Genomic DNA, 12642 nt, shown 5'->3' on the forward strand with positions numbered 1-12642 from the left:
TTATTTAGCTAGTTTTACACAGTGTTTAGCATTCTTGCATTTGTCTCTATATTCTCTAAGAGCAAAAGCTGATTTATTTGCCAGGAACTTTTGATATGCTTTCTTCTTTTCCTTCACTGCCTCTTTAACTTCCTGTGTCCACCAGGGAGTTCTGAATTTTTTATCCTTGCAGACAACCTCCCCACATGCCTCTCTGGCAGAATCAATGAATATTTTTTTCAGTTTCCCACTGAATCTCCAAGGTTTGATTCCTGTTCACAAACTCTTTCATTTTTTTTTCAATAATATTTTTGTATTTTAGTCTACAGTTCACATCTGAGAGCTGCTCAACTTTTATTCGCTTTAAAACTTTTTTTTTAAAAAAATTCTTCAAAAGATTGAATATATATTATCTTAGACACTGATCTTTTCAACTTGTTTTTAGACTTATCCAGGCAGTCTCTTTCTAACCCTCTTACAATAAAACCACTCAGTTTACATCTGTTAGCATCCCCACTCTCCAACAAACAGGCTGCAGGTTTGAATCCTGTCACAAACATTGATGTTTGCAATTGTCTTTAGGTAGGAGATGAATTTCATCACCCAGTGTGAGACCACTGCCCTGCGCATTGGTGATTTTATTATTTATTATTTTAATTTTTTTTTCCCAACTTCTCACTGAAAACAGTGCCAAATACGCACATTCCTTGACACCTATAAGACCATTCTGCAACTTCTTACACAAGTCTAACTTTACGTAAATTGGATTTCCCACTTCCTTCCTTAATTAGACCTGATAAGCTTTGTCCACCTTCATATTTCTTTATCTGTAATTTCATCTCTAGATCAATTGCAGTACATTTGTCAGATGGATTAAGTTTTGATTCACAATGGCAAGTTTATCACCATATATGGTGCTAAAGTACTGTAGGTTGATCACCCAACTTCTCATATATTGGCCCAACATTAAAAAAAAAAAAAAAAAAAACAGCAATTGCGAATAATATCTAGAAAAAACACCAAAAAACATGAAATCAAGCACAACACTATATAGATGTGTTCACAGCAAGAGACATGCAGGAACTGGGGCGATGCATGTGGGGTCGAGTGTCTCATATACCATTTGCGTGTAAGCACTGTCCATAAATATTGTGTATCTTGGGAATTTCTTACAAAATTAGATTTACGTATCTTACTATGGTCCAACATTTTGGAACAGAAGAGGCTTATGCACCCAACAATATCCTATACTATTCAAACTCCAGATCTGGAGATTCTAGAAGTCATTCCCTGGTAAGTCTTCCATGCTGCCAGCGTGTCCTGCAAGGCATGCAAAGAAGATATCTTGAAATCAGCCCAAGAGAGAGAGAGAGAGTGAGTCCAAAACTTAGTAAGTCCATGTAACTACTAATGCCATACACCTTTAAAAGATGCAATTGCAGAACTAAATTTTGGTACGATGTAGTGTTCTTCATGAAGTAGCTGTACCAATTCTATGGTTTCAGCATAGTAGGCAGCTTTCTCGTGATGAAAAGTAATGAGCACCCACAACTTATGTCGATAACAACTAACTCATCTCTTCTCTTTACTCAGGCTTCCTTAATCCAATGTTAGTCCTATAGAGGGGGTTCTACTGCTGTTATCCAACTTCTGTTCTTCAACCTGTTCTCTATAACCCTGACTATTGCACAGTGTTTTGTGATATGTACTCCATATGTGCAATAAAATTGCGCAACATGAGCCTAAGTTTCTATACTCTTGACAGCCTACTCTGCAGTTCTTGTCATCACTTCTTTGCCGAGTTGTAATAGCTCAAGTTGGCAGAGCATTAATTCTTGTCCTAATTAAATCTATATATTCAAAACCAGACAGGAAGAGAGTTCCATCTTTGATCCATTGCTGCCAAGAGGGAGCATGCTTAAATTCTTGTAATGCAGCTTCATCAACTGAATGGCACAACATTAAAGCCCATCTCATTTGTTCAGCCAAGGCAGTTGTTCTCTATGTCATACCATCAAGCACCCATCATCAAGAGGTACATTGATAATCATCCTTAATACATTAAGTCCTAGAGGCAGCTAGACAACACTTCTGAAGTGGAAATAGAAAATTTCTGTAATCTGGGTAGACATAATCTAGGCACTAACTACATCACAATGAGGGAATCCCAAAGACTTCAATGGTTCACAGTGGCATGGAAAAATATTAATGACATGTCATGAGGAAGATGTAACCACAAATGGACTGCTGAGCAAATTGCTACATCCATCTGGGGCAGTACCGAGAAAGAGAGAGACTTACCTAGGACTAACCTAGAGCGAAATCTAGGAAGAAGGAAATAATTCAAAATGGAAATAATTCAAAATGAAGATCTTCTGTTAGTTTAAGCAGAGCATCATGAAGAGAAAAGATCCTAGAGTGAATGGGAAAGTGGAATGGCCAATCAGAGAGAAGAGAACACCAAGGTATCTCCACTCCTCCAAAACCGAGATTGAATGCAGGGAAAACTCCGTTTTCAACCTTTAATTTTTTTTCTCTTCCTCAGGAGAGAAGAGAAAGCATATTCAACTTTGTCACATTGATGTTTAGGCATGAAAATTGAAAGAAGTCAACTGCTTGGTTGAGGAGTTCCTGCAAGCCTTCTCTAGTAAAGGCTATGAGTATAAGTTTATGAGTGAGAGCATAGCATAAACAATGGTGCTATCAAAAGAGTAGCCAATATGGCTTGGAAGAGAGCAAAAAAGTCATCCTTGACACGATTGAAGAAAATAGGAAAGAGCTTCTTTGGTGTACACCCCTAAGTGCTGGGATGGATGTCGATTTGGAGGCCAGTGTTGTAGTAAGGGAATTTGCTAAGTAAATCTTATATATAGGTGAGGAAAGCTTCTGTACACCTGCAATAGACAGAACTGAAATTATAGCTGAAGGGAGGCACTGTCAAAGGCCTTTTGGAGGTCCAGGGATGCCATAAAGAGAGGTCTAAGTTGTCATCAAGATTCAGAGAGAAGAGAGGAAAGAATGAAGATATTCTCAGCACAGTCATGTGCAGGGATGAAGGCTCTCTGCCTAAAATCATGCTGGATGTATGAGTGCAGATGTTTAACTAACACTTTATGAAAGAGATGGAAGAGAACAGCAACTGTAATTGGATAGTACTCAGAGTACAGATGCATTTTCTCTTTTTAGAATGAACTTCTTCTTATGGTGCTATCTTCTATCGAAGGTCAGCAACCATCTTGGCAAACAAACTGCGTTCTTGCGTTAATCTGAGCAGTTGTATGCTGCTCTTTCCTGTCCATCTTGATGTTGTCAAACCAAGATATTCTCTTTCTTTCTCTAGCTCCTTTGCCATCAATTCTTCCTACCAAAATAGTTTGCAGAAGTTGGTATTTGCTGTTTCTCATGATATGGCCAAAATAATATATTTTTTGTTTCTTGATTGTTAGTATGAGATCTTTGGGTTTGCCAATGGATTTTAAGACATCTTCATTGGTAATTTTTTCTGCCACATCTCAAAGACTTCAATTTTCTTGATGGTTGTTGCCTTCAGTGTCCATGTTTCAACTCCATAGAGTAGAATGGACCAGACATAACATTTCAGCATGTGGCATCTGACTTCTATGTTTAGGTTTTTATTGCAGAATAATGTTCTCATTTTCATGAAGGACTGCCATGCAACTTCAGTCCTTGTCTTATCTATTTTAAGGACCCCACCTTTCATTAAGCCAGCAACCAAGATGTTTATACCTTGACACTTGATCGATATTTTTCCCATTGAGTATCAGTTTCATCGATGAGGTTGCATGTTTGCTGATGACCATGTATTTTGTCTCGTTGATGTGTATATTTATTCCCATTCTTTGGCTTTCTATGTGTACTCTGTCGAGTTTTTGGAGATCCGTGATGTTATCTGTAATTAGCACAGTGTTATCTGCATATCATAGGTTGTTAACAATCTTTCCATTTATTGTGATTCCCACTGGACATTCTTCTAATGCCTTTGCGAAGATTACCTCTGAGTATATGTTGAACAAGAGTGGTTGAGAGCCACACATCCTTGTCTCACTCCTCCTTGGAATGAACACCATTCTTAATTGGAAAAGATATGATGGTAGACATTTGATAAACAAGTAGATTAATTACATCTTGCAAGATACGCAGAGGAACTGCTGAAAGTGAAGATTTTATTTCATCAAAAGAAGATGGAGGGAAGGAGTCTGCTTCTAGAATAGATCTTTAAACAGAAGGATTAAACTGTGTTTAGTTAACATGCATTTCAAACATCCCTTTGGTTCACAATTTCCCATTTGCATTGTTATTGCCAACTGATTTGAATTTGAAAACTGTTAAACTGCATTCAGCATTGCACACTCATTTTTGTACACGTTAATTTATCTCATGGGTGGCTGAACCCACACTTGACTGAATTCCTTCCCCTTTCCCCCCCCCCACTAGTAATTTTTGTTTCTCTGATTTCACTTCTAGATTCTCACAATGAACTCCAAACATCTAATGCCAAAACCATTCAATTCAAGTCCATCAAGCATATAAAAGTGCTTTCATCCATCAAATTCACTCCATATATCTATAAACTGCATACTGTTCCTCCTGTAAGACAATCTTCTCATTGTCTTGATCATAATGTCCCTTCTTCTCAGTTCATTCCTGTCATAGTGTTGCAACAGACTCGCAGTCTTTGCCTTCTGACTCTTCTTTTTTTGCTTCTTTTAGTAGCTCTTTCATATCTTCTCTCATTGCATATTTCTCACCTTTCAAATAATCAAAGAATTGATTGCTAGCCAAAGCAATCAATTCTTTCACTTCTCCCTTCTACAAACTAATAGCTTCACCAACATCCTTGATGTTTACACTTGGGAAACAATTTCCTCACTTGCTCATTCAGTATACCTCTTACCATCAAATCTCCATACAATACCTTCTCCTTATTCCCACTTTCTTGCATTCTTATACTTTTCTCATTCACTTTTTCTTTCATTCTCCCTCCTGATATACCACACGACAATCATATCTCCAGTCTCTCTAGTTTACGTTTTGTCCTGTGAAGAATGCTGTGTAAGCATATTATTTCACTCCTTATTGTAACGTCATCCACATGATCTTCAGTCCGTTCTTTCATGCTCTCATTCATCTTTTGCGCACTATCATTCACTCCTTCCACATTCTCTACAACACTTTCACTTACTTGCCTTACCTCATTAATATTAATTTACTCATTTTCTACTTTCTACATGACTTTCGTTTCTTACTTTTGTACCGTAAGCCATTCACTCTTGGCAATGAGTACATAAAACACACATCATCCAAAATCCCTTGTTATATATTTATTTTATGTTTTTATACTTAATTAGTTGTTACTTGATTATCTTCTTTCTTGTTCAATCCTTTCTCATTTAAAACCTTACTCATTTAAAATCCTACCACCTGTTCTATTGTTATGTCATTGTTTCTCTCTAATTTCTTATTTTATATCATTAACTTCTATTATCTTTTCTTGTGTGTAGCCTAACTAGATTCCATCTAGGGATATTTCCTTTTCAGATACTGGCAAATTTGTATTTATACTGCGCCAGCCAGTATCCTATAACAGGAATTTATTCAAGTTCAGGGAAATATTCCTAGATTCATTGGCATACATTATAACACACATTTAAATAGATATTGGTACTTTGCAGTCGTGACCAATAATCTATTACTTAAACATATATATCTAAAATTTCTCCCGCTATGGTTCTAATTTTATAAGTGGTAATTTGATATCTCGAATTCAGGCATGACTCAGGCACATGCAACAAAACATGTTTATTGGAACTAAATGACAATTACAACTAAATTGAATCAAATTACTAAACCTTCTAAATCTCATGCTAAGATAATTAAACAATTCTAAATTAATCAAGTTCACCTAGACAGATCAAATTGTTAATCACACAGAACAATAGAAAGCAATGACAATATTACACTAAATTAAGATTCTCTCATGTATGCTATTCGTAGAGTACATACTATACAACTTGTTGCTTTCTCAGTTAAGGTTATCTACTTAACAAAATGCACTTATTACTTTAGTCGCATACAATTAAATTCATTCCTGACAATTCCTTGTCCAACAGAATTTGATGTCTCAAATACGAAATCTTATCCAAGTTCTCTAAAGGATTGTCCACGTTACTTAATCTAACATAAATTTCAATCTTCTATCACTTCTTCCGTAACATATAACAAAGATCTCTATGTTACCCAGTTCTTTCCGAAGGTCTATTAACTACCATGTGTTGTTCTGGTCATCCTTCAATCATTGGCAATCTCAGCGCCTGGCTTTTGGCTACGTCATCCTTTCTACTGCTGCCGGACTTGAACTATTTTCTTCTGCGACTGAGGGCTATCTCTGCTCCTTTCCGATGGGACATCCAGCGACTGGCACGATTTCTGCATAGGCTGATGATTTGTATACGACCCCGCGTGGAATGTTGTTCAGCATAATCAGGAAAATGGCCTGCTGTCCGACATCATAGAACCCTGGCTTGTCCTTTCTCCAACCACCAGTCAAGAATCCTCGAGATGAAATCCGGAATAAAAGGCCTTGCAATATGGCACGCATTGCCTTATATTCTATGTTCTAGTGCCCTCTTTTTGCTGTATCCTTTTTTTTCCGCACAACCCTTAGTTTTAATGCCCTTAAGATGATCCTTACTCTCCCTATTGCTGTTAGGTGCTGTCTTCGAGGAAAGCACGCTTACATTATTTTCTGCGTACGCTGTAGCCTCCGGCATTATGACTGATACATGCGTTTCAGACGCGACCTTTGCACTGTTACTCATTACCTGTCTGCGACTTACGTTATTTGAGATACCTTAATAGGACACAAATTTAACCTAATATTTCTTTTACATAGAATCATTAATCTGACATAATTCTCTAGTTTAGTCTTCCATTTTTGACTACAAATATTTCTAATACAATTCACATATTAATACGCATTCTCTTATACAACAAACAAGGTCTTATTACTTTCTGCTGGTGTGCAGGTATTATCTTAAATTAGTTAGAATTTTCATGTTAGATTCTGAATGAACAACTTCTTAGAAAATCCTCCATTCAGGATCTAACACCCTCATGTTAAACTCAGTGAACAAGAAAGCCCTGGCCACCGTTTCTTCGTAAATCATCCATAAAAAATGGAGTGAAAATGCGTTAATGAAATTATTTATTTTTACCAGCGACTAATGGAATGAGAGTAATTTTTTTTATTGAGATTTTTTTTTTCTTCTGATTTTTATTTTACAAGTTTATTGGGCAAGCATTTGTGACTTGCAAAAGCCTTTGGTCTTTTTAATGGAAGATTATGTATTATACTGACTTGGGTAGTGAACTTTTCTTATGTTATAGTTGCAGAATTAAATAGCCAGCAGTATTGGAGAACACCTTTTTACAGCCTTGGATCTCCCAAACAGTTAACTGAATATACTGTCATGGATGTTGAACTTGTAAAGGATTCCGAACGACGATGGTATGCTGGACAGGGACATATTTCAATGAAGGTCAGCCATGTATCAGAATTTAATCCAAAGTATCAGTTTTTGATGTTTTGCTTTTTTTAAAGTTTTTTTTAGCATAAATAAGGTATGGTAATTTTTTTTAGCATAAATAAGACCATAAAATTCAGCATAACTTAGTAAGAATGAATATTTTCAACAAGTATATAAATAAAAATCATAATGTTACACGATGTGAAAGTTATCATAATTGATGCTATTGTATCAATATGTTGTTAATGGCTTAACATGAAGATATTCACATCTAAATGAAATGGTAGAAATTGGTTGTAATGAGCACTAGGAGACCAAGAAAAGTTCCTCATTATAACCATTACTCACTATATCAGTGATTACATCTACCTCCTGTTTGTTTGTTTATTTTAATTCTCAATAGCTTCATGAAAAAATAGATTAAAAAATAAAAAATATTACTACATACATAGATATTATTTTTATGAATATGGTTGTATAAACTACAATATAATTAATATTAAATACAATTTATTTGTCTATAATTTTAAAATCATACACAATACTAAACTTCGTTTTTCTCCATAATTAAAAACAATACTAATTAATAATAAACACGATTTCACTTATCCAGTCAACCATTGTTACATACAAAATTGTTATGTCCAAATTATTTATCAAATTTTTCCACTTGAGCCTTCACGATCGGACGATCTGTTGAGAATCTTGCACTTCTTTTTGTAGTTCATTGAAGTAATGCTTCATAGACATTTTGTAAGTGTGCACTTTCTAAATGTTTTGATTATGTTGTTTCCATTGCTGATATGTAAACATCTTTATTCTTTCATAATGTTAATACTGTTAAAGAGAACTTCACACCACATTCTAATTCATGAATAATTTTGATTTTTTCATGAACCAAGAGACACTTTCTTTTAGTAGACATGTTTCAGACAAGGGGTTTATTTTTAACTGTGGCAGTGTTTGGGATAAGGAGGGCAGGAGGCTAGATACAGGAGTGGTAGGTAGGTAGAGTGGGTGGGGATAGGTCCCAAGAGCAAGATTAGGAATATATATATAAATCAGCCCATAATCCGATACAGGTGGTCATGAAAGCTAAGTCACTCATTTAATTTTTATCTTGAAATTTTCATTTCAAGAACTACCCAGGCAATTAATAATGTTTGCATAGTTACCAAAATTTGTATGGGAAACATGCATAAATTAAAATCATTATGGCTTTTTGCTCATTACACTGTGATCTTGTTATTTCCGTGCTCGTTACAACAAAGTTCTACTGTATATACTTATTTCAGTTTGCGTGTGTGACTCCATATCCTTTTGTTGAAAAGATCTGGATTTGTCCATTATGTGGAATGAATCCTAAATAGGATTCATTTATAAGAGCCTTTCAAGTGAAGTTGAATTTAATAATGTACTTTTTTGGATTAATGAGCCACATTTAGATTTTCCGCTTGTTACATGATCCACTTAGTGTGATACCTCATTTAAAACATTTTCTTTTATACAATGTATTATATTTATAATGGAATTTAAAAGCATTAAAAATATTGGACAAAGGATTAATATGATACAAAGTTCAGACTTATCCTGGAACAGATTGTGAATCAGATCAACTGTTAATTGCTGATGTTGAAGATCCATTTAAAAACCATGAAGAACAGACCTGTAAACAGATATGATTTCAATAGAATCTGAAGCTTATAAGAATGGAAGCAAACAAAGATTCATAAGGTCTTGCATCATTCATAAAATACACATCAGATGAATTATGGAACAAGCCAAAATGATCTTGACTGAAACAGCAAATTGTATTCCAAAAGCAAGTGGAAAGAAAATAACTTTTTCAAGAGTTACTTAATCTGATTAACCACAGGAAAGAAGTTAAATCCAGGGGGGGGGGGTGACAATGAATCCGATAGAAATTATTACAAAGTGCCATCTCCTATCGAAGGTCGGCGATCACCTTGGCAAATTTTGAGCGATTCTCGGTCACTCTGAACAGTCCCTCAAAGCTCATGGTAGGCCATTATCTGATGTCTCCAAGCCAAGATCTTCATCTTCCTTATCCTCTTCTTCCATTTATCTTCCCTTTTGTAATCAGATGAAGTATCTTATATTTTTCATTACGAAGTAGGTGACCAAGATATGCAGTTTTTCTTCTTTTTATGGTATCTAAAAGTTCATGTGATTTCCCCATTTAGTCCTATACTTATTGATTGGACGTTTTTGCTGTTCGCAGGATCGTTAACTTTTGTCTGTATAAGTACATCTCAAAGGCTTCAAGTTTTTTTATCGATGATGTCTTCAAGGTCAATGTTTCTGTACTGTACAGCAGTACGGACCATACATAGCTTTTAACCATGCATACTCTAAGCTCTAAATTTAATTTGAGGGTACATGGTATTGATTTCATCAGGAGGAAATTTTTTCTTGCCATTTCAATTCCAACTTATTTCCATTTCTGGGTTGCGTTCTTCATTTAACCAGCATCTGAGATATTTAAGTGCTGAATTAAGAATTGGTTTCTTGCTTTTGACCATGAATTTAGTTTTGATATTTATTTTTAATCCCATTTTTTCATTCTTCATTCACTAGTTTGAGAAGATTTTGAAGATCCTGAATATTGTCAGCCAGGAGAGTTATCATCAGCATATCGGATGTTATTGATGATTTCACTATTTACATTAATCACTTTCTCTCTTCCTTTTAAGATTTTGAATATGGCTTCTGTGTGTTGTGTGTGTGTGTGTGTGTGTGTGTGTGTGTGTGTGTGTGTGTGTGTGTGTGTGTGTGTGTGTGTGTGTGTTAAAAAGGAGAGGCAACAGCATACATCCTTGGCTTACTCCTCTTTTGATGTTAATGGAGTCTGTAATAATGTCATCAACTTGAACAGATGCTTTGGTTGCACTATAAATTTTCAATGATCCTAATGTCTTTACCATCTAATCCATTTCTATTTAATAATGCAATAATTTAAGTTTGTTTGACTTTGCCAAATGCTTTCTCGAAGTCAATGAATACTTCCTCAGTTTGGTCACACCTTTTTCGGAATAAGATTTAAGAACAGGAAAGACTCGTTCCCAACCCACTTCTAAAGCTGAATTGGGTATCACTGATGGTATCTTCAGTGTATAATATACATCAAAAAAAAATATACATTTTCTGTATATTCTTTTTTGAATTATTTTCAGAAACATTTTGAGAACAAGACTCATTAGACTGATCATTCTGTATTCATTACAAGTTTTAGCATTTGCTTTTTTAGGTAGTATCATGAAGATAGACTATAACCAGTCTTGAAGGATTATGCCTGTATCGTAGATCTTATTAAATGGCTTTACTGTCAATATAGTAATGCTGTTGCCTTCTAATAACTTTACTATTGTCTGCTGGTATTCTATCAGGGCCAAAGGCTTTACCATTTTTAGTTGAGTTCAGCACATATTCTACCTCTGATCTTAAAATGTATGAACCTTACATCTGTTCATAAGTTTTTTCTGGGTTGTCTTATCACTAAAGAGTTCTTTTACATATTTCATTAATTCTTTTATTTTATCGTCCTTTTCAGATATTATTTGTTCCTTTTTGTTTCGAAGGATACATAGTTGTTTTTTCTTAAATATACCTGAGCTCTCTTTCAGTCTTTTGTGTAGATTAAAACTGTCATGCTTTTCCTGTAGAAATTCTATTTCTTTTGATTTTTGATCCAGATTTCTTTTACTTCTTTTATCTTGTCTTTAATAATTTTCTGAATCCCTTTATATTTTGGACTGTGATTTTTATATGATCTGTGTTGATCTATGAGAGAAAGAATTTCATCAGTTATCCAATCTTTCTTTTTTATTGTTCTATCAGGATACAAAGTATAGGCAATTTCTCTATGAAGACATATTTTAATTTGTCCAGTGATTCATCAACCTTCATGACATCATTCTTTGTAAGTGCTATCTCTTGATTCAGATCATGACTCATTTTTCTCTTATCTGTGGATTTTTTATCTTTCCTAGATCAAACCTTTTTTGTTGAGGTTTCTTAAGTATAGCTTTCAGTCGTAAGTTTTAATTCTGTCACCAGTAGATTATGATCAGAAGCAATATCTGCACTAGGATAGTTTTTTGTGCTTTTTATGGAACTTCGAAATCATTGATTAATTAGCAAGTAATTAATTTAGTTTCTGACTATATTTCAATTATTATACTATGGTGATTGCCATGTATATAGGCTTTGGTACGGTAGCTTAAACCATGTGTTTGTGACTATTAGTTCCTCTTCTTGACAGAATTGAATAAGACTGTCTCCTCTGTCATTTCTTGTTCCCAGTCCATGTTTGCCAACTATATCTCCACTTCTACCTTTCCCAACTTTAGCATTGAAATCACTCATGATAGTGTTAATATTATCATCAAATTCCTGACACATACCCTCAAGAGGTGTATAGGATATGATAGTACTACATGAAAAATTTACATCATTACTAACTTCCCATCTACAATTTTTCGCCAAATCAGTGTCACTTGTCAAGACTCCAACATTGTCAGATCTTATATTTCTATCGTCTAAGGCACTTTGTACCGTATCAATCCACCTATATCTTGGTCTTCCTCTGGGTCGTTTGGCTGCCAACCTGGCAGAGAACACTTGTTTTGCTAATCGTTCCTCGCCCATTCTGTTTAAATGACCATACCACCTGAGATTAGCTCTGCTAATGCATTCCTGGATGCTGACAATGTCAAGTTCTTTCCTAATATCCTCGTTTTTAATATGATATTGTCATTTGATGCCATCTGTTCACACACCTCTAATCTTTCTCAGGGCTCTCATATCTGCCGTCTCTAGTCTTTGGTCAAGTGTTTTACTTCTGACCAAGCTCTCAGATCCATAAATTAAAATTGGTTTGAATACTGTCTTGTATACAGCTAATTTAGTTTTCTGACTAATTTCTCTCTTATTCCATATGAATTTATTCAGTTGACTTCCTACCATACCAGCTTTGCTGATTCTGTTGTCTATTTCCATATTTAATTTACCATCTTCACTAAATATCGTGCCTAAGTAGCTGAAATGTTTTACTTGTTCCACAGGTTCTCCATTCACAACACAGTTGACATTTTCA

General features: G+C 35.0%; 1 protein-coding gene across 1 annotated transcript in view; it reads left to right on the forward strand.

Annotated features, from left to right (window-relative positions):
- Nmd3 (60S ribosomal export protein NMD3) overlaps window positions 1–12642 on the forward strand; it is a 185823-nt gene that overhangs the window by 86248 nt on the left and 86933 nt on the right. Inside the window, exon 8 of the mRNA XM_090393542.1 lies at window positions 7387–7538. Coding sequence (XP_090249668.1) covers window positions 7387–7538 — 152 coding nt within the window. The remainder of the gene's footprint in view (window positions 1–7386; window positions 7539–12642) is intronic.

The sequence above is a fragment of the Typopeltis vanoorti genome, chromosome 5, assembly GCF_054136105.1.
Source record: "Typopeltis vanoorti isolate ZY-2024b chromosome 5, IOZ_Tvanoo_1.0, whole genome shotgun sequence".
NCBI lineage: Eukaryota > Metazoa > Arthropoda > Arachnida > Uropygi > Thelyphonidae > Typopeltis > Typopeltis vanoorti.